This window comes from Macaca thibetana, chromosome 7 (genome assembly GCF_024542745.1).
Source record: "Macaca thibetana thibetana isolate TM-01 chromosome 7, ASM2454274v1, whole genome shotgun sequence".
Classification (NCBI taxonomy): domain Eukaryota; kingdom Metazoa; phylum Chordata; class Mammalia; order Primates; family Cercopithecidae; genus Macaca; species Macaca thibetana.
Genome location: NC_065584.1, coordinates 14,132,269 through 14,159,934, shown reverse-complemented (window position 1 = coordinate 14,159,934; position 27,666 = coordinate 14,132,269). Strand labels below are relative to the sequence as shown.

General features: G+C 37.9%; 2 protein-coding genes across 17 annotated transcripts in view; one reads left to right on the top strand and one right to left on the bottom strand.

The window, feature by feature from the left end:
* The window catches only part of LGMN (legumain), a 1,022,235-nt gene that overhangs the window by 741,878 nt on the left and 252,691 nt on the right, over positions 1–27,666 (bottom strand). The gene's annotated exons all lie outside the window — the stretch shown is intronic.
* UNC79 (unc-79 homolog, NALCN channel complex subunit) overlaps positions 1–27,666 on the top strand; it is a 277,488-nt gene that overhangs the window by 10,661 nt on the left and 239,161 nt on the right. For 11 of the 16 annotated variants that reach the window (XM_050798995.1, XM_050798989.1, XM_050798990.1 and 8 more), the window contains exon 1: positions 19,316–26,901. The exons of 3 other annotated variants lie outside the window; for them this stretch is intronic. In XM_050798995.1, coding sequence (XP_050654952.1) covers positions 26,799–26,901 — 103 coding nt within the window. In that variant the 5' untranslated portion in view covers positions 19,316–26,798. Of the gene's footprint in view, positions 1–1,054; positions 1,204–19,315; positions 26,902–27,666 lie in introns of those variants that run through there. 2 more of the 16 variants (XM_050798980.1, XM_050798996.1) reach the window with 2 other exon arrangements.

The following is a 27,666-nucleotide window of genomic DNA, read 5'->3' as shown; positions in this document are numbered from 1 at the left end:
TGAACATCCAAGGATTTTGGTACCTGCAGGAGGTTAGGGGTGGGGGTGGTCCAGGAACCAATCCCTGGTGTATACTGAGGGATGACTGTATTTAATGTTGTGTATTTGTGCTTTCTCCCCTGCCCCCTTTAAAAAATTTGGTTAGTTAGTGGTTTGTCTATTTTGTTGATTTCTTTTTCAAGAAACTAGTTATTTTTATTTATTGATTGATTAATTCTAGTTTTTGGCATTTCTAAATTAATTTCAGTTTTTATTATTAATTTCTGATTATTTTTTCCTTGATTTCTTTGTTTTGGTATTCCTCTAGCTTTTTGAGTTAGCTGTTAATTTTTTTTTTTTTAATTTTTATTGGTATAGGCATTTCATGCAATATATTTTTCTTTGACACCTCCTTTAGTTATAGCCTACAGATTCTGGTAATGTCAGGCTTTATTATAACTATTTTCAAGAAATTCTGCAATTGAATTTTGTATATTTGCCTTTGACCTAAGAGTGGTTTAAAAGTGTATACATTTCCATGTGGAAGGGCATTTTTGTTTTTCTGTTTTGTTGTTGATTTCTAATTTTATTGCCTTATGGTCTGAAGATACTATTTACATTATTTCTGTTCTTTAGCGCATTGAGGTTTCTGCTGTGTCATAAGATTTAGTTAGTTTTTGTGAATACCACATATGTATTTAAAAATAAGTTGTAATCTCTATTATTATTGATACAATAATATGAGTTTGATGTATATTATATCTATGAGATCTACCTTATTAATGTTGTCTAGGTCTTTTATAACTTTTATTAATTTTTAGTCCACTTGATCTTGGATTGTGAGAGGTATGTTAAAGTCTCCTATTATTAGTGTGTTTCTATCTATTTCCCCTTGCATCTTCTGTTAGTTGCTGCTTAATCGAAGTTATTACTGTGTTACTGGGTGCATAAATACTAATAACTAGTATCTTCATTGTGAATGGTAGCCTTAAACATTATAAAAGCCACTTCTTTATCTATTTTAATGCTTTTTGGTCTAAATTCCACCTTGTCAGATATTACGATTATGACCCCATTTTCTTTTTATTTGTGTTTGCCTGATATATCGCCATCCTTTTATTTTTAACTCTTTTGAATCTCTTTGTTTTAGGTGTGTCTCTTGTATTCTGCATAGTGTTGGATTTTGCTTTATTAGCCAATCTGAAAATCCTTTTCTTTTAATAGGTGAGTTAAGCCCATTTACATCTATTGATATGATTAATATGTTTGGCCTCAGTTCTATCATATTGTTTTTTTATGTATTTTATATCTAAACTCTTTCATTATGCAATGGGTTTTATTTGCTCATTGTTTTCTATTGGTTAACTTTATACTAAGACTTCTACATAATACTGCTAGTCCACTCGTTTTTGGACTAACTAGTTCCCTACATTGAATAATATTGCAATTACCTTGTAACCTCTTCTGTCCCCCCTCCTTCTGACCTGGTATCTGATATACAATAGTGTCATTTTGTTTACAATTAATACCTATTAGACAATCATATCCGTATGCCCTCCATGCCCCCTGATTTTTGATAATTGTATTATAGCTACTATATTTTCTTTCTTTTTTTTAAATTTTTTATTTTTTTGAGATGGAATCTCGCTCTGTCGCCCAGGCTGGAGTGCAGTGGCGCGATCTTGGCTCACTGCAAGCTCCGCCTCCCGGGTTCACGCCATTCTCCCGCCTCAGCCTCCCAAGTAGCTGGGACTACAGGTGCCCGCCACCATGACTGGCTAATTTTTTGTATTTTTAGTAGAGACAGGTTTCACCGTATTAGCCAGGATGGTCTCTATCTCCTGACCTCATGATCAGCCTGCCTTGGCCTTCCAAAGTGCCGGTATTACAGTCGGTGAGCCACTGCGCCCGGCCTATAGCTACTATATTTTGTTTCCTATAATCGTGGTTTAGCTTTGTTTTGCAGGTAAATTTATATTTAATACTCATCACTCATTCTTATACTGCTGTCTTTCAATCTTTTTCGTTGTCCTAATCTCCATTTCTAATAGATCCTTTAGGAAGGACTTACAGAATCAATCACTGCCTGAGTTTTGGCAAGTTTATAATAGTTTGCAACTTTGTACTTAGAGGTCAGCTTGGGTGGATATAAAATCTTTGACTTATATTTCGCCAACTTGAGTATTTTAAATTTGTCACCTCATTTTTTTTGGCATTAAGAATTGGTGAAAAGTCCAGTGACAATCTTGTTTTCTTAGTGGCTTAGTCTTTTTAAAAAAATCTCCTTTTAAGTAGCCTTAACTACAATATGATTCATTGTTGGGTCGTGCTGAAATGATTGCAGTATGTCCTTTCAATAATTTCAAGATTTTTTTTTTTTATTTTAGGAAATACGGTTTCTGAAGATATAGTTTTAATGCTTGTTTTGTTCCATTGTTTGGCATTGTCCCTTGCAATCCCTATCATATGTGTGTTGGGTATTTTTTACTTATCTTCTGTATGGATCATTTTCTATTGTATGCTTTAAAAATCTCTTCCTTTATTTCTTTTAGATTTTTTCAGAATTACCCATATAATATACCTTTATTAGTCTACATGTAAACTAGCCTATTCGTGGTGATTCTGCATGTATATAGAACTATATATTTATTTAGCCCTTATTTTGAAATGTTAAATTTAAATAAAAAGTCAGTAACATTCAGTTGAATATTATCTTATTTTGCATAAATTCAGCTTATTCATTATAGGTAAGTACAAGCATTTGACTACTATCACCATGTCTTCTAATGTAGACATGCCCAAATACATACATAGTAAGATACGTGTCATTTTGTCCTCTTTTTGTTTATGTGGAAATAGTGATAAATAATAAAATTCACCAATTTGCAAAGCACAAATTGATGAATTTTGCTAAGAATATACAGTCATGTAACCACTGCCACCATAAAGATAAAGACCCATATCCTGGCCAGACATGGTGCCTTCTGTCTGTAATCCCAGCACTTTGGGAGGCCAAGGTGAGTGGATCACTTTAAGTCAGGAGTTTGAGACCAGCCTGGCCAACATAAACCCCATCTCTAGTAAAAATACAAAAATTAGCTGGGCATAGTGGGGCATGCCTGTAATCCCAGCACTTTGGGAGGCTGAGGTGGGCAGATCACTTTAGGTAAGGAGGCTGAGATCAGCCTGGCCAACATGGCAAAACCCTGTCTCTACTGAAAATATAAAAATTAGCCGGGCGTGGTGGCGCACACCAGTAGTCCCAGCTACTCGGCAGGTTGAGGCAGGAGAATCGCTTGAGCCTAGGAAGCCAAGGTTGCAGGGAGCTGAGATCGCGCCACTGCACTCCAGCCTGGGCAACAGAATGGGACTCAGTCTCTAAATAAATAAATAAATAAATAAATACCCTTATCTTTATCTTAGAAAGATTCCTTGTATCCTTTGCTCTTGATCCCTTCCTTCAACTCCCCTTTCCAGGAGGACATTGCTTTCCTTTTTGTTATTAGTGTTGCCTTTTATAGAATTTCATGTAAATGGAATCATTCAGTGCATAGTCTTTTCTTACTTTTTTTTTTTTTCTCGAGACGGAGTCTTGCTCTGTCGCCCAGGCTGGAGTGCAATGGCACAATCTTGGCTTGCTGCAACCTCTGCCTCTTAGGTTCAAGCGATTCTCCTGCCTCAGCCTCCCCAGTGCTTGGGATTACAGGTGCACACCACCATACCTGGCTAATTTTTTGTATTTTTGGTAGAGACAGGGTTTCACCATGTTGGGCAGGCTGGTCTCAAACTCCTGACCTCGTGATCCACTTGCCTCGGCCTCCTAAAGTGCTGGGATTACAGGTGTGAGCCACCACACCCGGCTTTCTGTCTGACTTCTTTTATTTAGCATAATGTTTTGGAGAGTCACTCATGTTGGGTTAATTAATATTTTGTTTTTATTGCTCTATATAGTCCATGGCATTTGTATATTACAATTTGTTTATCCATTCACCCGTTGATAGAAATTTGGGTTGTTTTCAGTTTTGGGCCATTATGAATATTTGCATACCTGATTTCATGTGGACATATGTTTTTTTTTTTCTCTAGGTTGAATACCTAGGAATGGAATTGCTTGATAATATGGTTGATGAATGTTTACCTTTATAAGGTATTCCTATACTATTTTGCAAAGTAGCTGTAACGTTTTATGTTCCCACCGGCAATGCTGGACAGAGTTTCAGTTGATCTGCATTTTCACCAACACTTGGTATTCACAGTCTATTTAACTTTAGTCTTTCTAGTTGGTGTGCAGTGGTATCTTATGGTTTTAATGAGCATTTCTCTGAGGATTAGTGATGTTGAACTTTTTTTTATGTGCCAGTTGACTATTTGTATATCTTCTTTTGGGAAATTTCTGTTCCAATCTTTGGTCTATTTTTATTGGAGTTTTTGGGTCTTTTTATTGAGTTTTAAGAGTTCTTTATATATTCCAAATACAAGTTTGTTGCTTTGAAACATTTTCCTTCCAATCTGTGGTTTACCTTTGTGTTTTCTTAACAATGACTTTCGAGAAGCAAGACTTAAATTATACAACCCATTTTCAATTTTTTTTTCTTTTAGCATTTGCACTTTTGGTATCTTGTTTAAGGAATCTTTGCCTAAACCAATGTCACAAAAATTTTCTTCAGTATTTTCTTCTAGAAGTTTAATGGTTTTATCTCTAACATTTAGGTTTATAAACATTTTTGAGTTAATTTTTATGTATAATGTGAGGTAAAGTTTGAGGTTCATTATTTCCATATACAATATCCAATTGTATCTTATCTCTATTGGATTATCCTGGTACCTTTGTTGACAGTCAATCACTCATATATGTGTGGGTCTGTCTCTGGACTCTATTTTGTTTTTCATCTATTCTTATGTCAGTGGCATATGATCTTTAGTACTATCAGTCTTCCAACTTTGTTCTTATTTTTCAAAATTATTTCAAATATTTTAAGTCCTTTACTTTCCATGTAAATTTTTAAATCAACTTGTAATTTGCTTCAAAGGAAGCTTATTTGGATTTTGGTCTATAGATCCATTTGGAGAGGATTACTTTCTTATCATTCCTTGGAATGACATATATCTAAACTTATTTATGTCTTGTTTAATTCTCTTTTGCAATATTTGGTAGTTGTCACATCTTTTCATTAAATGTATTCCTAAGTATTTTTGTGAGTGGATTTGTTTTTTCAAGTTTTATTTCCTAATTATTTGTTGTTAGTATAGATAAATACAATAGCTTTTTCATGTTGGTCTTATATCCTGTACCCCTGCGACACTCACGTATTTGGTGAGTAGTTTAAAAAAAGAAAAAAATTATGTATAATTTAAGGTTTTCAGTATGCATTGTTATGCCATTTGTGAATAAAGATAATTTTACATCTGCCTTTCCAATCTGTATGCCTTTTATTTCTTTTTATTGCTGATTGCACTGGCTAGGACCTTCAGAACAATGCTAAATGAAAGCGATGTGAGTGAGTGTTCTTGCCTTGTTCTTGACCTTAGGTGGAAAGCCTTGAGCCTTTCAGAATGTTAGACCAAACTTGCATTCCTTTATTCCTGAATTACACCCTATTTGGTCGTAATGTATTCTTCTAAAAATATTGTTGGATTCAGTTTTCTAATATTTAGTTAGGGAGTTTTGTATCTGTGTTTTCGTGGGATACACTGGTCTGTAGTTTTCTTGTGATATCTTTGTCTGGTTTTGAAATCAGGATAAAATTGGCTTCATGAAATGAGTTGGGAAGTGTTTCCTTTTCTACATTTTCTGAAAAGGTTTGTGTAGAATTGATAACGATTCCTTGATTTTTTGATAAATTCACCATTGAAGCCATCAGAGCCTGGAGGTTCCTTTTTTTGTGGGAAGGTTTCATATTTTAAATTCAGTTTCTTCAAGTGATGAAGATTTCACAATTTTTGTTTGCTTTAAATTCTTCTTAAGTCAGTTATGGTTATTTGTGTCTTTTAAGGAATTTGTCCATTTTGTCCATTTGACAGATTTGTCTAGTTGCCATTTACTGGTATAAAGTTATTTATAATAATCCCTTATAATTCTTTTTGTATCTATAGAATTTGTTGCTATGTTCCTCTTTTATTTCTGATATTGGCAATTTATGTCTCTTTTTTTCTTGACCTGTTTGGTTAGAGGTTTATAAATTTTATTGATGAACCAACTTTTTGTTTCAATGATTTTCTCTATTGTTTCTCTGTTTCCTATTTTATTGATTTTTGTACATAATTATTTATACCATTTCCTTCCTTTGGTTTGTTTGGGTTTTAATTTGCTCTTCTTTTTCTAGCTTCTGAAAGTGAAAACTATATTATTAATTTGAAGTCTTTCTTCTTTTCTAATATAGGCACTTGAAAGCCGTGCATTTCTTCGTAAGTCCTGCTTTAGGCGCATTCTACCAGTTTTGTATTTTCATTATTCAGTTCAAAATATTCTCTAATTTATCTTGCAATTTTTTACTTTGACCCAAAGTTTCTTTCTTTAGAAGTGTGTGTGGTTTTTTGAGGGGGATCGGGGTAGGGAGATGGAGTTTTGCTCTGTTGCCCACAGTGGAGTGCAGTGGCACGATCTCAGCTCACTGCAACCTGCACCTCCCAGGTTCAAGCGATTCTCTTGCCTCAGCCTCCCGAATAGCTGGGATTACAGACATGTGCCACCATGCTTGGCTAGTTTGCATTTTCAGTAGAGACGGGGATTCATCACGTTGGCCAGTCTGGTCTCAAACCCCTGACCTCAGATGATCCGCCTGCCTTGGCCTCCCAAAGTTCTGGGATTACAGATGTGAGCCACCGTGCCTGGCCTAGAAGTGTGTTGTTTAATTTCCAAATATTTGGGATTTTCCTGGTTATCTTGTTTTTGATTTCTAACAATTCTATTTTTGTTAGAGAATATATTCTGTATGCTTTCAATCTTTTGACATTTATTAAGACTTGTTTTATGACCTCAAACATAGTCTGTACTGGTAAACATTCTATGTGCCAATTGAAAACAAAATGTATTTTTAAATTGTTGGGTGATGTGTTGAAATCTTCTATGCATTGGCTGATTTTTGTCTAGTTTTTCTAATAGTTGCTGTTAAAGCATATTGCAGTCTTTAGATTATGGAATTCCTTTTCCCTTTAAATCTGTCATTTTTGCTTCATGTGTTTGGAAGCTGTGTTACTGGGTTCATACACTTTTATGATTGCTATGTTTTCCTGTTGAATACCTCTTTTATTTTTATGAAATGTCTTTTTAATTCTTGTTAATATATTTTGCTTTGAAATCTATTTTATCTGATATTAATATTGCTACTCCGGACTACCTTCACATACTGTTTATCTGGTTTATGTTTCCCATTCATTTCCTTTCACCCTTTAAAGTTTTCCTACTGCCTTTTTAAATATTCTTTTTTGCATTTTTAAAATACTGGTTGACTGAGCAATTATTTGTACATCCTTAATTTTTCACAGTTAATAATGTACTACCTCATTTAAAATATAGAAATCTTGCAACTTTATAGGCCCATATCCCTCTTTATTTTATACTTATTTTATGTAATGCATCTACATATGTTATAAACCCCACAAGACAATGCTGTAACTTTAATTTTAAAATTACATGGTTAATAAAGAAATTAACAGGAAAAAGAAAGTATAGTCTTTGGCATTTATCAAGATATTTACCATTTCTGGTGTTCTTTGTTTTTTTTTCCTGAGGGCTCCAGTTTCTATCTGAAATTTATTTTCTTTAGCCTGAAAAACTTTCCTTCACGTATTTTGTAGTGCAGCTCTACTTGTGACCAAATGTTTTAGATTTCTTTTGTCTGAAAAAGTCTTTATTTTGCTTTTATATTATTGAATAATATTTTTGCTGAATACAGGATTTCGCTTTGACATTTTCCTTTGAGTACTTTAAAAATGTTATTCCCTCTGGCCTTCTTGGTTTCAGAGGTGAATTCAGCCATTACTTATCATATATCCATAAAATGTATGTAAATTATTGTTTTTCTCTTGCTGGTTTGAAGATCTGCTCTTTATCTTTGACTTTCAGCAGTCTGAGTGTCATCTGGGCTTCTATTGGCCTGGGCCTCTGAGTGTTCATTCTGCTTGGTGTTTGTCATTTCACGTCTAAAAATTTCTGCCTGTTACCAAATCTGAGGACTCTTTGGCCATTATTTCTCAAATATTTTCTCAGCCCCATTCTTTTTGTCCTCTCCTTTTGGTATTCCCATCACACATATGTACCTCTTACTGTTTGATGCTACCTAACCAACCTCAGAGGCTCGCTTCTTTTTTTTTTTTTTTTTTTAATCGTTTCTCTCCTCTGTTCTTCACCTTGGATACTTCCTACTGCTCTGTTTTCAAGTTCATGTATTCTTTCCTCTGTCATGTCTGTTTCTAATGGCTGTAAGCTCATTCGGTTAATTTTTTTAATTTCTGAAATTGTTTTTCAGTTCTAGAATTTCCATCTTGTTCTTCTTCTATGATTTTTTTTTATTTCTGCTGAGACTTCCCATTTCTCTGATGAGAGTTTCATGCATTGAAAACATGTTTTGTTTTACTTAATTGAAGATAGTTTTAGCAATTCATTAAACTCCTTGTCTGTTAGTTCCAGCATCTATTTCCTTTCAGGATCAGAATATACTGACTTTTCTTGTGGGAATGTGTTTTATTTTCTTGGTTCTTCTTATTCTGGGTCATTTTGAGTTGTATCCCGGATATTATGAATGTTAAGTTTTGGAGACTTTGGGCTCTACTATTTCCCACTGATGAGGTGTTGTTTCCTTTGTTTTATGGGTAGTTTTCCTGACTGGGATTGAATTGCAAACTCTGTTCTCATGCAGCAGTTCCTTACTTTGTTCAGATCTTGTGTCTTTAGCTGGGCTGATTTGGGTCTATTTTGCACTTGAGTGGTTCAGGGGTCAGTCAGAGATGTCAGAGTTTGGGGATCCAGAGTTTAGGGTTTTTTTTCCTTGGGGAATTCCCTCACTTGCTTCAGGAAAGTAGTTTTTGGTTTGTTCATTTTTAGAATCTGCTCCATCACTTTCAGATCTTATCACTGGAGGAACTCCCTCTTTGCTTTGACTCCTGCTTTCAGACTGGGCCCCAGCTTCCAGTGAGTAGCTATTGATGACTTGAGAGTTCTGTTCTGAAGACCATCAGAGACCCGACTGCCTTCCTTTCGTGTCTTCCTGCATGGATGCTGAAGCCACATGGCTGTGTGGCTATCAGCAGTCTGTCCCCGTCCTTTCATATTTAGTCCACGGTGATACTTTGTCTCCTAATTTTGTTGCAGAGATTGTCAGTGGGTCTTTGGTTTTGTTATCCTCACTGATCTGTCTGTTTTTAACAGAGGGCCCCGGGTTGACTCAAAAACTATGCTGCTACCACCGTCCTCTTTGCAGAATCCTCCTCTTTTACCATATTTAAGCTGATTATTTTTGAGTGCTTAAACTCTAGTCTCTGGTTTTTAGATCCGTTTCTTAAATAAATGGCTGCTGCCTTTAGAACCAGGCTTGTGGCTATTCATCTACTGTCTGTTTCTGGATCAAAATGAAGTCACAGCAGCTCTTTATTCTTTAATAAAGAAATGATTATCAAAAGTCATGAATACAGGGCACAGCCGTGATGGTGCGTGCCTTTAATCCCAGCTACTTGGGAAGATGAAGCCAGAGGATCGCTTGAGGCCAGGAGTTTGAGGTTGCAGTGAGCAGTGACTGCACTACTGCACTCCAGCCTGGGCAACAGAACAAGACTTTGTCTCTTAAAAAAAAAAGAAAAAAACCAACTTGTAAATATGGGAGCCTTCTCAACAATGACAATATGCATATTGTGTTTTTCTTATGCCACTGGGATCATGCTTGCCCTTCAGTTTTTTGAATTAGATAATTTAATGTTTGGATAATACATCATCAGGGGATGAAACTGAAAAGCAAGGGAATGATAAATGAAAACATTAGAAAGGGACTTATATCTACGGTGTGTGAGGGGGGATTAAATCAGCGGTAGGTACAGATAAGATATAGGAAATGTTCTATCTTTTCATCTGGTGGTGGGTAAATGGGTGTACGTTATTATTACTTTTGAAAGTGTATACATAATTGTATGCTCTCTTTCATATCATGAAGATGTGCTAAACTGTGTCTGGGCCACAATCTAAATTCACCTTCCTTGAGAGCTCCTCTTTGGGAGGACACTGAGCAAAGTCAGAAGTGAGTCCTGGGAAAGAAGGGGTTCCTCCCGGTTGAGGCTTTGGGGGTTCTGTCGTGTAGGCCAGGGGGCCTCTGACCAGAAATGTGGTCAGGGAGTGGGTTACTCTATGTTTTCTGCTTAAGCTCAACATGACCTGCCTCTAGCTCTTAGAAGCAGGTCAAAGCAGACACTTTCTGTGGGGGTAAAACGAGTGTCCTTAGCTGTTTGAGGCCACTGTGAAGGAAAGTAGGAACTTTATTGGCTCAAGAACAAATATCTGGGCCACGCTTGCCGAGGCATTCTGCATTGGGTTAAAAGCATGGTCTGGGGTTCTTGGTGATGGCAACTTTCAGGAATTTGTCTCTTGAACTGCATTGCTCTGACCTTGACTGATTGCCCTCTATGCCTGATACACAACTGGGTGTTTTCTTCTCCCAGGAGAAACAATGCATCTATGAATGTCTAAATATGCCTTTATTTTTGATTTGTAGTTTGCCTGAATGTAGAATTCTACTTTGGGAACGTTGTTTTTCAGAGTTTTGAAGGCATAACTTCATCCTTATCTTGTTTCCAGTGTTGCTTTGGAGAATTTGAAAGCCATTTTGATTCTTGATCTTTCTTAAGTAATATAAAAAATTAAAAAATTCTCTAGAAGAATGTAGTCTTTTCTTTGTCCCTAGCTTCTGACATTTCATAACAATGTGCATTGCTGTGTCTATTTTTACTCATTGTGGTGGGCTCTTTTAATCCACCTTTATCTAAAAAGTTCTTAACTAATTTTGTTAATAGTTTTAACTCTTTTGGTTTTGCTATTGCCTTTTTCTGAAACTCCTTATATTCTGATATTGGCTATCCTGTATTTGTCATTTCTCTTTTATTTTGTCTATTGCTGTACTTTGGGGAAATTTTCTCAATTGTGTCTTCTAAACCTTCTATTGATTATTTCTGGGATTATGTTTTTGATCTACAAAAACTTTTTTTCTTCACTGTATGTTGTTTTTCTAACAACACAACAGCATTCATTCATAGGTAGAGTATCTTATCTTTCTGATATTAGTAACAGGTTTTTTTTTTTTGTTTTTTTGTTTTTTTAAGATAAGGTTTTCTTCTTCCCTACAGACTCTTTCTCTCCAAGTTGATTTTCTCTCCTTCTGGTCTTACAGTTAGAGGCTTTCTTTAGATTGTTGGCCATCCTTCCCTGTCTACTCACAATTAAAGGCTGAAACTAAGAAGCTGACCTGGGCAGGTTAGAGGGCCATTTACTGGGGGCACCCCTGTTGTCACTGTCCTCAGACCTTTCCTCTTTGACTTAGTCAGATTCACAGAAGGAAGGAGGATAAAAAGAGGCTTCTAGTCTCCAGCCTGAAGGGTAAGGGTCTAGCTGCCAGGGGTTGGAGGGCAGGGTTTGGTTGTGCTCTGCATTTAGCATTTACACTTCGTATAGCCAGCAAATCCCCTTGGTTAGGTAGATTATCCTGGCTTTCCATTCTGTTTGGTCTCTGCCATTCCGGAGATCCTCTGATGTGTCTCTCTTCTGGCAATGAACTTGAGATTTTCTGAGTCGAGGAAAGGTGCTCTGTCAGGTATGTGAAGTAGGGGAGAAAATTTAGGGTTCTCATTGCTCTTAAACAGTTTTCAGCCAATCCCCTTCATTTTTTTAGCACCCTCTTCTGCCCCTTACTTCTTGTTCCAAAGCTATCTGTTGCTGCCATTTCTGTGCCTTTTGAGAAGCCTGAAATGCACACTAGTTGGTTCTTGGCTTTGGAATCAGTTGGTTCTTAGCACTGCTGCTGGCCTGGGATTTGACTTTGTCTGGTCTCTTCCAAGTCAACTGCTACTTCTCTATTGGCTTGCAAGCTTCCAAAAATGATCTCGCTTTGTGTTTTCTTGCCTTGTCTCCTTTTCTTCTTGTCTTTGAAAAATGCTTTTACTGTAATTTGGTGACATTTTGGTTGTGTATGATTTAGATGATTGTCTTCACTTTGCAGTCCTGACCCAGAACCTTTCTCTTACTTTTCCATGCCTAGCATCTTCTCATCCTTCATGTCTTACTTAAATATTATCTCTTCTGAAAGGTCTTCCCGGACTATCCTGTGTCAAGAAGGCATTTCCCAGCCGCTTCTTTAGTCTGTATTTGAGTCTCTTGTAATATTTTTATAGACCTTTAAAAAATATTTACTGTCTTTTCGCTCATTTTTCACACATTCTCATATGCTGCATGACATCAGGGACTGTGGCTGTCTTGTGCACTGTTACATCCCCAGCAACTGGCACATAGTTAACTACAATGAACATTTACTGAATGTGTGAAAGAACAGATTATACCTGGACTGCATGATTTTTTTTTTTTTTTTTTGAGATGGAGTTTCGCTCTCGTCACCCAGGCTGGAGGGCTGGAGTGCAATGGCGTGATCTCGGCTCACAGCAACCTCCGCCTCCCAGGTTCAAGCGATTCTCCTTCCTTAACCTCCAGAGTAACTGGGATTACAGGTGCTCACCACCATGCCCAGCTAATTTTTGTATTTTTAGTAGAGATGGGGTTTCACCACGTTGGCCAGGCTGGTCTTGACCCCTGACCTCAGGATGACCCACCCACCTCGGCCTCCCAAAGCGCTGGGATTATAGGAGTGAGCCACTGCGCCTGGCCGAATTTTTTAAATTGATAACAATTTTCTCAGTTTTCTCATCAGTAAAGAAATAAGAGCAGGGAAATAAAAGAGCACCTACCTCACAGAATTGTTGTGAGGCTTAGAGAGTTAAAAGGATAGAACAGTGCCTGGCACATGGGAAACACTATAACAATACTATTATAGTTTTAAGTGTCTTAAAAACAGTCTTTAGAGAGTTGTAATTTTATATTTAATTGTGGTTCAATTTTGTTCAAGTAAAAATTTTGCTGTGTGATGGGCTGAATGATTCTTCTGAATTGTGTAGTATGTTCTGAATCAAAGTACATCTGAATTTTGACTCCAGGTTGATCACGAATGGCAACTTGAATTTTCGCACTGTCATGGAAGAGAATCGCGCTTCCACAGGAAAGTGGATCCCAAATAATTCCCAGAGGTTTTCCACATAGCCAGACATTTAAGGACAGTGCTGGCTACGATGCATCTTCTTGTTTAGGCAATTCTGGGCTATCTGTGTCTTCTTAGGGAGTAGAATTTATTTTCAGTGCAATCATTTTGTTTTGAAATTGAGCCACATTGGATAGGTGGTTAATACTTCAGATACGTCTTGAGTATTGCACTTAGTTGTAGAAACTTAAAGAATGATTCATAATCATCAGCCTTCGTATATCCCTAAAATTATTTAATTTTCACCAAATAATTCCTCAGTTCTTCAAAAACGTATGATTTTTTAAATAGAGAGCTCAGTGAAATTTAGTAATGAGAGATTAAATAATTTTCTAGCTTTCATTTGCTAAATCCATATGTCTGAATTTATACTTTCTTGAAAAGATCAGTAATGCTCTTGTTTCTCTCCCTCCCCTTGCAGTTTCAAGTAAAATAAGCACAGTATTCAGATGTCTTATCTCATCAATTAGAAAGTGCAAGCTTGTGAGTCACTCTTCCAGTGGGGTAGGAAGTACTTAAAATTTGGCCTCAGATTCTCTAATTTCAAAATCTTGATCTGAGGAAGCTGCTCAGTAAACTTTGAAAAACAAGTCTTTATAACCTAACCCAGTTGCATCAAAATAGAATAGATTTCCATGTTCTGTGTCAAATTATTACATATCCAACATTCAACTTGAAGAAAATTCACTGGCTGTATCAGTTTCTTCATCACATCATGAAATGAATCTGACTTTCAAAGTTTCTAGTACAAGCTCTCTTGACCAATAGTGCATTAGAAACTGGAATAGAAACCTCCTTTTTTGAGGCGGAATAGATTGTTTGAGGGGAATACATTTTTTTCCCTTTTCTTTATTGCAAGTGTCCCATCACTGGGACCCGGGAAGCAGTTCCATGTTTAGACTTTTTAAATCTTTTTTTTTTTTTTGAGTCAGGGTCTCACTCTGTCACCCAAGCTGGTGTGCAGTGGTGCCATCAAGGCTCACAGCCTCAATCTTCTGGGCTCAAGCCACTCTCCCACCTCAGTCGCCCAAGTAGCTGGGACTACAGGTATCACCATGACACTTGGTTATTAAAAAATTTTTATTTTGTTGAAATGGGGTCTCACTTATGTTGCCCAGGCTAGTCTTGAACTCCTGAGGTCAAGTCATTCACCTGCCTCAGCCTCCCAAAGTGCTGGGATTACAGGCATGAGCCATCACATCTGGCCTAGACTTTTTTCCATTGACAGGTGTTAGGTCTTACTAATTCATATATGAAAGCTAACTAGATGGTTTTATGTATGTATGTACGGATGTGTGTGTGTGTATACATAGTGTACTAAAATGTGCAGTGGGGGTCACAGCTAGTTCAAATGTTTCTCTTTATAGGTGACATATCAGGAAATGGCTCTCTCATTTACCTCCTACATGATCTTGGGCAAGTTACTTAACCTCTCTCAGCCTCAGTTTTTTCATTGGTAATGTGGAAATAATAGCAACACAACTATTTTTATGTTTACCAGCATATAGTAAACACTCAGAATTTAGAATTATTATTGTGATTATTGTGACCTTCTAGAGGTAAGGATTTTGTCTTATTTATGTTGATATATTGAAGTGCTTCATTAATCACTATCTGATGAATGAATAAGAACACTGGTATCTTTCCTTTCACTTTTGCTGCTTAACTTGTTGCTAATGTCTAAAATTCCCTAGGCTGGACATTTTGCTTTTCACATGTTAAATGCTGAAAAAATTTAATTAAATAATGTATGTGGAGTACTTTGAAAAATGTAAATGGCCATACAAATGTAATGGATGATGATGATGATGATGTTGATGATGCTAATGATGATAGTGTTGGAGTCACTTGCCAAAGAACAGGAATGTTCTTTGCTGACTTCCCCTGTCTGCTGAAAGTGCCAGGTAAATTTGCTACCTGAAACCAAAACTGGCTGAAGACTATGTATGTAAGTATGCAAATATTTGGAAGAGTTTAACAATGCCATTTGTGACATTTGACATCCTTGGGACTGTTCAGCCTCTCTACCTGTGTATCCTCTTCCACAACCCTTCATTTGTGTCTTTTATGAGGTTTTGCTTTCAGTTAAAGAAGATGACTTTCCTCAAAAGAGAAGATCTTTCTTTGATCAAGGATTTGCAAAGAACTCTGCTTGTGTGCTACAGTTGTCAAACAGTGCATTGTCGCCTTGTTCTTCCCACATCTCCATTTCTGAATATATCTTTTTTATTAGCTGCATTTGTCTTTTGTTCTTTACAAGATAAATCTCTGAATATAGAATAAATTTTAGTACCACATGCAGCAGTAGAGTGTGTGTGTGTGCACCTCGCATGTGCGCGTGTGTCTATGTGTGTGTGTGTAGGGGGCTATTCTTGATTTTATTGATGACACAAGATCACTAGTATGTCTTCTGTCTTCTTTACTCCATAGGTTACACCATTTTAAGGGACAGAGTATTGAACTGGGAAAGGGGAAGAAGAGAAACTCACCTGTAATGGCTAATTATAGTAGTAATTTATTATCTACTATGTGCTAGTCATTGTGCTAGGTAGTTTATATATGCAATATTTGAAAGTCCTTATAGCAACTCTGTGAGATAGATATAATTACCCCCATTTTATAAATTAGGAAATTGAGACTCAGAGAAGTTCATGACTTTGTCCACATTCTCATAGTAAATAGAAAGCCAGAATTCAAATAAACCCTGGACTTAGACTCTTGGTCCCTCTGCTTTGTTTTGTTTTTCCCATCAGTAAAATGGATTGTGTGTGTGTTTGTGTGTGTGAAAAGCTCTCATTGTTGAGATGAGGCAAGGAGTAGGGTTGAGGTGACTCTTGTAGGAGCTGCAGAAAATTACAGATGTATGATGAGGTGAATGATGAAATACTTGGAAAAGTTGGAACATGTGGCTGGAAATGGAAACTAAGAAACCCCAAAGCCCATATTCTCAGAGTTTGTGTGGTTTTCCTTAGGAGACTGGTGAGTGCAGGTAATAGTTGCTAATCTGTGAATGAGGGAAGGGAGCATATGGAATTTGGAAAATACCCCTCAAATCTTGTTTGGCTTCCGATATTAAAGGATTTATTTGTTATTGTTGTGATAATAGTATGTCATTATATTCTTAATGTCTTTATTAGTGAGAAATTATATGAAAATATTGATAAGTTAAATAATGTGATGTATAGGATATGCTTTAAATACTTAAGCAAGAAAAAAAGAGAGAAAGAGTAGAAGGGGACAGATGGTGACTATTGAAGGTAGATGATGAGTGTCTGCCAGTGGGGTAGCCTGGATACCTTCTACCCTCAGGGCCTCTTCTCTGTGGCTCTAATCCAATAGAGGAAGGGAATCTAACTCATTCTGAATAGAATAGGGCCAATGTTAGCTGTGCTAAGCCCTGTATTTTTTCTACCGTTCCTCCTAAGATTATTTTTCCCCAAACGTCCTTCTTAGAGATTTTCCTCTATGAAGGGTGTTTCACTTTCCAGCACCTAGAGGTACATAGCTCTAATCTCAGTCAAGACTGACTCAGAAAATGAAAAATATTTATATGCCTCTGCTCTGAGTGTTCTCTGAGCTGGTCAGGGTGAGAGAGGGGCACGTATCATCCTATAACCTTGAGGCCATGCCTGGCTTCTCACACAGTTAGTTCCGTAGAGTGGGGCTCTCTGTTTGGCCTTCTGACTCTTGGAATGGGTATTCTTTGATCTCACTCTGTCCTTGAAGATATGATCCCATCCTTATTCCATTCTTAAGCTTTCAGCCAGACCAGCTCCATACCCCAAAATGGATGGTGGTGGAATTGGGGGATTCTAGAGGAAAGTGATACAAGTAGTTCTTATGATACAAATTGTTCTTCCTATGAGTAGTAGGAAGAGGAGGTAGTGGAAACTTTCCTGTTATATTCAAGATTCAAAACTAGCCCATGAAAGGAAAATAAGTTCTGAACTGCTTCATTGTATCAAGAGTCCTGTGGCAATTCATTCATTCATTTCTTCATTTCTTCATTCAGTCATTCAGCAAACATTTAGGACCAGACACTTGTTAAATGCTGGGTATACTAAAATTAAAGAGACGGTTTCTGATCTGAAGGTTCTGATAGCCTAGTGGAGGAGACAGCCATTGAGTTAATAATTGTAGCATGCGTTGATAAATGCCATCCATGATAGAGGGAAGTCCCGTGTGCTATGAACGTGCTGAGGAAATGCATGTAATGTGGTTTGTGGGAAGGTTAGTTATCTACTGGGGAAACGGGTACAGCTAAGCTTTAAAGAATTCTTAGAATTTAGCTAGGCAAAGAAGTATGGATTGTATTCCTGTAGTAGAGAATGTGTCTAGAAACATGTAGGAATAACAGCATCATGAGTTAGAGTTTTTGCAAGTCAGTATGACTGAAGTGTGGGACACAAGGAAAAGAGGCAGAAGGTGAAACCCGACAGGTGAGCAGGGAGCTTTTCATGCTGGGCTCGATATGCTAAGTTAATTGTTTGGATTTCAACCAGCAGAAAATGAGGAAGATTTGAACTTGAGAAAGATCACACTGGGTGTCATGCGGAAAAAGGATAAGAAGGGATCAGTCTGGACATCACAGCAGTTAATCTAGGGAAAAGATTACAAAAGCTTGAATTAAGGTGATGTCAACGTGGAAGGAGAAAAGGGTAGACCCTGGGGTTGATTTCTAGACAGAACCAGTAGGGTCAATAAGTAGAATCACTAGTCTATATGAAGGACACAAAAATAGTGAGTAAAGACAGATATGCAGTGGCAGGTAATTGAGGAGGATGTCTGATTCCTTATTGATCCGCTAGTCAAGAGAAAAATTTAAAAAGGTATCAGGCATGATTTTTACTTAAACCATTGTGGTGAATAGTTATAACAATGCACATTTGTGAAATATGTCCACATGCTCTTTATTTATGTCTATCATTTCTTAATGACAGCTTAGAATGAAAAGAAGATGAATGGCTTATAAGGGGGCAATGACAGAAAACCATCTGTAAAATCTTAGGCTTTATGTCATGCAAGAAGAAACCAATAAAAAATTAAGATGGAATTAGGACATATACTATCAAATCTACAATATTAATAACTAGCACTGGCAAAGAATGTGGGGAAAATGTTACTTTAATTTCTCATTTAGCAAAAACAGAACAGAACAAACAAATAAGAACTCCTGAGGCTTATACATATTAAGTGATTTGCTTGAAGTCACACATAGCTGTAGGAGGGAACTCACATACTCACATTCCCTCCCAGGGATCTCTGCAGGGCGTCGTGATAACACCATGACTCAACATGTTTGGGGTCTAAGTAATTAAAAATAAAGTTGGAGTAGCCAATTTGCAGGAAAAAAAATGAGTACTGCAAATGATAATGAAGAACCTGTAAAATTTTGGGGGGTTCCATTGGAATGAGAGATGGAAGGAAATAAATCATGAAAAAGACTACTGCATTATTTGCATGTTATACAAGCAAATTTCATCTCGAAATTACTTATTAGTGTAAATGATATTAGAATTTTAAAGCAGTTATTTAGGGAATAGTAATAGGACTAAAGATAATTGACATTTAAACTTTCAATTCATTTCAATCACTGTGCTGCTGTTGACCATCTGCTATGTACCTAGCATTGTGACAAGTCCCAGGGGAGTACAAATGTAATATAACATGGTTTTGTCTCCAAGGATCTTAAAGTGTTGTTAGGGAAACTAGATTTGCAAACATGAAACTAATTTAGAACCATCTAGAACAGTTTATAATCAGTGAAATATTTATATAATGAAGTGCAAAAATTTTGGAAGCAGATAATACATGCTTTGGGTAGTCAGAAAAGAGAGCTATTGATAATGTCGAGCGTCAATTAGAAGGCTTCACTCAAGGCTGCAGTGCCGTGGCATGATCTCAGCTTACTGCAACCCCGGCCTCCTGAGTTCAAGAAATTCTGCCTCAGCCTCCTGAGGAGCTAGGATTACAGGTGGGTGCCACTGCATCTGGCTAATTTTTGTATTTTTAGTAGAGACAGGGTTTCACCATGTTAGCCAAGCTGGTCTCAAACTCCTGACCTCGGCCTCTCAAAGTGCTGGGATTACACTCATGAGCCACCGCATGCGGCCAATGTAACTCTTAAGATGAGCCTTGAAGGATGAAGGGGATCTGATTTTTCAAGAAGTAAAGGGCAGGACTAATGAAGTAAACATGTTTTGTTTTGTGTTTTCTAAGAAATAAATAACTAGTCTAATTTCTAAATAGTCTAATATTTTGTCTGCTCACTGCAGTTTTACTTAATGAAATATTGGAAACAACCTAAATGCGAACAATAGAATAGGGGAAGTGTCTGTATTTCATGCTAAATCTGTATCACTGAATATTATTAAACCAGTAAAAATAATTAAAGAACAATGTGGTCTGGTGGAAAAGCATGGCTTGCAGCCTGTTAAACTATCAGTTTTATACTTATTAGCTTTGTGTCCTTGGGCAAGTCACTTACTGTTTTTGAGCTTTGGTTTATTCAACTTTTAATGGTAATGATAGTGACCACCTTGCAAAGTTATTTCTAGGGTTAAAAATAAGTATATAGGGCCGGGCGTGGTGGCTCACATCTGTAATCCCAGCACTTTGGGAGGCCGAGGCAGGCGGATGGCAAGGTCAGGAGTTTGAGACCATCCTGGCTAACACGGTGAAACCCTGTGTCTGCTAAAAATACGTTAAAAAAATTAGCCAGGCTTGGTGGCGGGCGCCTGTATCCCAGCTACTCGGGAGGCTGAGGCAGGAGAATGAGGTGAACCCGGGAGGCGGAGTTTGCACTGAGCCAAGATCGAGCCACTGTACTCCTGCCTGGGAGACAGACCAAGACTCCGTCTCACAAAAAAAAAAAAAAAAAAAAAAAAAAAAAAAAAAAAGGCGGGGCATGGTGGCTCACACCTGTAATCCCAGCACTTTGGGAGGCTGAGGCATGCGGATCACAAGGTCAGGAGTTCGAGACCAGCCTGACCAACATGGTGAAACCCCGTCTCTACTAAAGATACAAAAAAATTAGTCAGGCATGGTGGTACGCACCTGTGATCCCAGCTACTCAGGAGGCCGAGGCAGGAGAACCCCTTGAACCTGGGAGGCAGAGGTTGCAGTGAGCCGAGATCGTGCCACTGCACTTCAGCCTGGGCAAGAGAGCAAGACTCCTTCTCAAAAAAAAAAAAAAAAAAGAAAAGAAAAGAAAAAGAAAAAGAAAAGAAAAGAAAAAAAAGTATATAGAGCACCTGGAACATAGTGGATGATCAAGAGATATTATTCACACTTAATGATGTATATACTCTGCTGGTATGTAAACAGGTACTGTCTTTCTGAAGGACGATTTCTTAATTCTTACCAAGAGCTTTAACAATGAGTGTTTTCCATATGACTCAGCAATCTCGTAACTAAAAATTTATTCTAAGGAAATAATTAAAGATGTGTGCACATAGAGTATTTAAAAGGATATTCTGGTCTCGCGTGGCACCTCACTTCTGTAATCCTAGCACTTGGGAGGCCGAGGCAGGAGGATCCCTTTAGCCCAGGTGTTCGAGACCAGCCTGAGCAGTATAGTGAGACTCTGTCTCTACAAAAAATAAACAAAGGAAAAGAAAAGAAAAGAATATTCTTTGCAGCATTGAATAGAATACTGGAAAACACCCCAAAATCTCACAAATAGATTATTGGTAAAGTAAATTATGATTCTCTTACATAAAGGAAATTATAAAACCATTAAAATGGTGATACAGAAGTGCCTAGAAAGTGAGGAAAGCAGATTCTAAAACTATACACAGTTTAATCCCATTCTGGTAAATGTGTATTTATGCAAAGAAAATTTTCTAGAAGGATAACATGCCAAAATGTTAACTACAGTTGTTTCTCAGTAGTGGGCCCTTTAGGTGTTTTTATCTTCTTCATGTTGCTTACCTGAATTTTTTCCTTTTATGATAATGAGCATTGCTAATTAAATTTTTCAAAAATAGGGATGGATCTCCGTTAAAAATATTTAGTGACATAGGAAAATGCTTAAGACTTAAAGAAGAAAGATTTAAAACTTAATGTTTTATGCAATCCCAATTTTGTTAAAGTACTGTTTAGTCTATGAGTGAATTTTGCTTTATGACTTTAGCTCCCAAAAAGTAGCAAAGCCCCTAAGAAACGGTGAGGATAGAATGGGCAGTAAAATATCGAACAGAGATTAAATTTGTATATGCACAGACCCCTTTTGTTTTTTTTCTTCATTTTCATCACAGTTTTAATAGCTGGCCTCCTGGGCTATTTTTATGAAGACACAAAGTTGAACAGCTGTAAAAGGCCATTCTTTCCCTTCTTGCCTTGTCTATTTTCATCCTTACTAGGAACTCAGCAAATTCAATACTTAGTAGGCACCAAAGGTACACAATGGTGAACAAAAAGCTCACTGTTCACTTAGCAAAGACAGTCAACAGTCACCTAAAGAAACACATCATTACAAATTGTTCTCACTGCTCTGGACAAAACCGCAGAGTGTTACACAGAAAGAAATGAAAGTGGAGATCGGGGAATCATTTCAGACAAGGAAGTTTGCAAAGACCTTCATGATGAGGAAGGGACACTTAAAGTCGGTTTTGAAGTATGAGTAGGAGTTAGTCCCACAAAATGTAGAGGGAGAGCACTCTACGAAGAGGGACAAGGACATAGAAAGGTTTTCAAGCAAAAAAAAAAAAAAAGAAAGAAAGACAAAAAAGCAAAAAACAGTGTTAAGGAAAAGAGGGGCCGGGTGTGGTGGCTCATGCCCGTAATCCCAGCACTTTGGGAGGCCAGGAGTTTGAGATCAGCCTGGCCAACATGGTGAAACCCTGGCTCTACTAAAAATACAAAATTAGCCAGACACGGTGACCAGCGCCTGTAATCCCGGCTACTGGCGGGGCTGAGGCAGGAGAATCACGTGAGCTCGGGAGGTGGAGGTTGCACTGAGCGGAGATCAGACCACTGTGCCCCAGTCTGAGCGACAGAGCAAGACTCTGTCTCAAAAATAAAATAAAATAAAGTAAAATAAATAAAATAAATAATCACAACAGTGTCTGGCTCTTGTGTCACGAGATTAGGGTGGAAGATAGGCAGGGACTTTAACCACACTAAGGAGGATTTGGGATTTTGTCCTGAAGACAGTGGGCAGCCCATGAAGTACTCTGAGCAGTGGTTACTGTTTATGACAGTATGAAGCAGTTTATAATTTAAAAAGATCTGTTTGGCTGCTCTGAGGAGAAAGAGTGGAGAGAAGCAAAAAGAAATCTGAAAAATGAGTTAGGAGGCTGTTAGACTTGATCAGGAGATGCTGCTCCTGAGTAACGACAGTGATGATAAAGAACAGAAGACAGTTGGGAGATGTATTTGATAGGATTTAGTGATAAGACTTAGTGATTAATAGGACTTAGCAATGGACTGGATGAGAGGAGTGAGATACAGCAGGGAATAGGGGCTGTCAAGGATGAACTTTAGAATGCTTTGCTTGAGTCACTAGGTGGATTACACGGATGGTGGAGTAGGCTTCTTTCTTGGGGGAAGGGAGACCTAAGAGTCAATGTCGGACATGTTTTCTTTGAGATATTTATAAGATTTCCAAGTGGAGAAATTGAATCGATGAGGCCTGTTATTCACAAGAGCTACCCTCCCGGGATGGAGACAGACCTTTCAGAGCAGTTGGCCCCTGGACGGTCCTGACAGCCCTGTGGATGGTTGGGATTGCCTATGGGGAGAATATCGAGAGAGAGGAACAGAGAGTTTAGAACTGAGCCCTGATGAATTCCAACACTTAGACATCAAGCAATAGGGGGAAGTGGCAAAGCACTTGAAGAAGGATACATTCCACGGGAGGCAGACCAGCGGAATGTGGGATCTGGAACGCCAAGGGGAGAGAGTTTCAAGAAGGAAGGAGGGAGGGATCAACTGTACAGAATGCTCTGAAAAGCCTAGGAAAATGGTGATCAGAAAGTACCCAACGGATTGGCAATCTGGAGGCTCCAGATGATTATGGGAAAAGGACTCGGTACAGTGGTGGATGTGGGAGCCAAACTGGAGTGAGTGGAAGGAGGAACAGGAAGTGACAGAGAGAGGAGAATGTGTGCACAGCTCTTCATCATCTTGGCTCTGAAGGCAGAGACCCATCACTGGAGGGGGAATGGAAAGGCAGGAGAGAGGTTTTTTTATTTCCTGTCGACAAGGGAGATTCTACAGTTTGTTTGAATCCTGGTAGGAATGATTTAGCAAAGCGGGAGAGATTAAGTCCATAGGAGACACACTGATGGATGGAGAGCCCCAGTGAGTGGTGGGATTGGTGTTTGGCAGGACAAGGAAAGGAGATGCTAGTAGGTTTTTGACATCTACTATTTAATATATGTGGAGTGTATAGCAGACACTGTGCAAAGTATCCACTCGCACAGTAATCACAATAGCACAATAATCACAGTAGCCCTATGAAGTCGATATAATTATCCCCATTTTACAGATGAGGAAATTGGGCTTAAGTGGAGATAGATCCAAGGTCTTAAGTCAGAACTGTTTGATTTCAGAGTTCATACTCTTAACCCTTACTAATAAGATTTCCTCAGGGCCGGGCATGGTGGCTCACGCTTGTAATCCCAACACTTTGGGAGGCAGAAGCAGGTGGATCATGAGGTCAGGAGATCGAGACCATCCTGGCTAACATGGTGAAACCCCATCCCTATTAAAAATACAAAAAATTAGCCGGGCGTGGTGTCGGGTGCCTGTAATTCCAGCTACTCGGGAGGCTGAGGCAGGAGAATGGTGTGAACCCGGGAGGCAGAGGTCACTCACTGCAGTGAGCCGGGACTGCGCCACTGCACTGCAGCCTGGGCGACAGAGCGAGACTCCGTCTCGAAAAAAGAAAAGAAAATATTTTCTCTATGATGGTGTATCAGTTTGCTCCAGCTGCCATAAAAGTACCACAGATGGGGTGGCTAAAACAACAGAAATATATTTTCTCGCAGTTCTGGAGGCTTGAAGTCTGAGATCGAGGTGTTGGCAGGTTTGGTGTCTCCTGAGGCCTCTCTCCTTCACTTGCAGATGTCTGCCTTCTCTCTTTGTCCTCATGCGGCCTTTCCTCTGTGTTCCCACATTTCTGGTATCTCTTATGTGTCCTAATCTCCTCTTACAAGGACACCAGTCAGATTGGATTAGGGTTCACCACCGAAACGGCCTCATTTTAACTTAATCACCCTTTTAAAGGCCTTATCTCTGGGTACAGTCACATTTTGAGGTTAAGGTTTCAACATATGAATTCTAAGCGCCACAAAATTCAGTCAATAACAGATGGCTTTTTAAAGTATAAGGAAAGGGGTGGTGCCGGGGGGAGTTTTGAAGACAGTGTAACTATCATTGAAGAGTGTAGAAGAAGGAGCTTACTAGAGAAATGTAGCCTTAGGGTCAGTTGAGGTTGAAGATCATTCATTTATATCTATCGGGCCCAGTTATTGGAGTCTCCGCAGCAGCAGTCAGGTATGTGTGTGGAGTAAAGAGGAACTCTGCTTTGATGAGGCTCCTGGATGCTCACATGGGCTTATTAACCAGCCAAATGACCACCTCCAGTGCACAAAATTGAACTGTAAATGAGTTTTATTCACATCCTTGGCACAATTACAAATTACTATTTGTAACGGACCTTTTTGGCTGCTCTCGAGTTGTTGAAAACATGGAAGTTAAATCTATGACTGCTAAGATTGTATTGCATTCACCAATGCACAAATTGGCTGGAACAGTTTTTTCAATCTGTTCTATAAATGGTCTTTCATGATTGCTCACCACTCTCTTCCTCTTTCTCTATCCCACTTTCTTTCTTCTTTTTTTTTTTTTTCATCTTCACTTATCAATGATTTATTGAGTACCTACTAAGTGTCTGGCACTAAGGATGAAGAGTCCACAATGTGTCATATGTCTATAGGCAGGTATATATGTGTATAGTGTACATATATATGCAGATATGTATACTCTCTATATATCCTAAAGACCTGAGTGATAAGTGCTGTTACTAAAGTATTAATTCATTTGTTCATTTAATCCTATGAACATACTGAGTTCCTACTAAGTACCGGTGTGTTAGGCTTGGGATAGAGCCATGAGTAAGGTATAGTTTCTGCCCTTAAGAAATTTACAAGCTGGTATAGAAAAATGAACAGGTAAGTACACAGAGACAATGCAATATGACTTTTGTAAAATATTAAAAGATCTCAAAGAAAAAAGAGACTCTCGTCTCTGCTTTGCTCTGCATATTTGGGTACCTGTGGAAAGGAGCTATTGTTGCATTTTAATGAAAAGAGCTATAAAAAGAACATCCTTTCATTTAACAAACATTTTTGAATGCTTGTAATCGTTGTGTAGTGATGGTTTTATAGCTCTTGAATTATGAGCAAGCCACTGAGTTGGGGGATCTGTGAGTTTTTTCCTCATTTGCACTTACTGTCCGTACCCTGTACTATTATCAACTCCTTTTCTTAGGTGGTGGAATGATTAATGGTATTCCTGAAATACTCTACAGAAACCTGCTGAATATTAAAACTTGAGAAAAGTCACAGTAATGCTTCATTACTGTGACAGTGGGTGAGCAGACAGCATGTGCTGGCCTAGCATGTATCTCGGATATTTGGAACTTGGAACTATGCATTAATACGGGGATTTTCTTGTAATATGATTTTAAAAATATAATGAATAGCAGATCAAAAACACTGAGCAGGAAATGGACTTTTGTAGATTATGCAGTTGAACCGTTTTCAAGTATCACCTATTTATACTTTATCTTAGGAAAAAAAGTTATTTACAACCAAATACTTATGGAGTTAATTGAGATGATGTTTATAAACTTGTTGCTTTCTTTGGAGCTGATGTGTCACACAGACTCAAGGTATTATTATCTGTAATCTAGACTTATTTCTTTGGGAAAATGCTAACCATATTATGGAAATAGTTCAGGTAGTGGAAGAGAGAAAAGGCAAATCTGATAAATGGTGTATGTAGGATTTAGAATCAGTGATTAACCTGGTAACTGCTGGAAATTGCATTGATGTCAAGCAATGGACGTTCACATTCATGTGAACGTCACGTTCACGTGGACATCATTTCAGAATCATATTCTAGAGTATGTCATAGTGGAAAGATCACTGGATTGGGATCAGGAAATCTAAGCACTAGTCTGGCTCTGCCATTGACCACCTATGTGTCTCATTTTCCCCATCTTTAAAAGGAAGTGGTTATGGGAAGAGGTCTCTAAGGTCCTTCCAGTTCTGATATTTTATCGTTCTGTGCTTCTACGTCCCACACTTATCAAAAGGATTCTGAGTTAGAATGCATCCAGGAGCTTATTTCCATGGGCTATTGGGAACAGCAGGCCTTGCTTCTCCAGGACTTGATATGTCTTCTGTTAACTGCTGACAGTGAGCCATACCACCTAAAAGGCTCCCTTGGTAGCCTTAAAGATTGAAAGGACAAGTGGACAGTGTTGAGAACCCTGTGGAAGAGGAGACCAGAAAGACGTTGATCATCATGGCTCCTTGGGATTTGCAAAGAGGAATGACTAGAACGGGGTCCTTCACTACAGCCAGGTCAAAGGTCAGGTCAGGAATGTGGACAATGCTGGTGACTCCAGGTAGGTCTAGGAGGGTAAATAAATCTGTTGAGTCCCTCCTGAATCTTGAGAAGATCTGGGCAGCCAAGCTCAGAAAGCTATTAGGAAGTCTCCTAATTTATGAAATTCTTTGGAAGAAAAAATGTGACATTTATTTTTTACATTTTTATTAGTGCACGATCATTGTATTCTTCCTTAACACTCATCATGTTAATCTACTCTTAACATATTCTCACAGTTAAAGCATTTACTAAACACACTTTCATGATCACATGTTGAGTTAATAATCTGACTTCAATTGATGCCATCGTGCAGTGGACTCCCTATATTTTAGGATTTTTTGAGTGTTGTAGAAAGACTTTTCAGTTTTCTCTTTCAGTTTTAGTTAAGCAACATTAAATATAATTCCTCAGCAGAGATTTATATCTATTATTATTTTGCTAAAAATAAGCCATCTTGGGGGTGATTAGAAAACAATTTGGAGTACTGCTTTTCTTAGTGATTAAAACAGGCAATAGATAATTTGTGAATAGGCTATTAAACCAGAAAACTAAGAATAATTTTGTGTGCTGAATACAATTAAAAGAAATTAAAAGTTTTTTGTAATTGTTTCTGTCATGGAATTCTATTAAAGATTTACTTATGTTCCTTAAAATACTGATTAAATTCTTGTATGTAATCATTTTAAAAAATGACTGTATGCCTAATACATATTACAAGATGATTCTTCTCTTTCTTCTTCTTCTTTTTTTTTTTTTTTTTTTTTTTTTTTTTTTTGCTTTTATC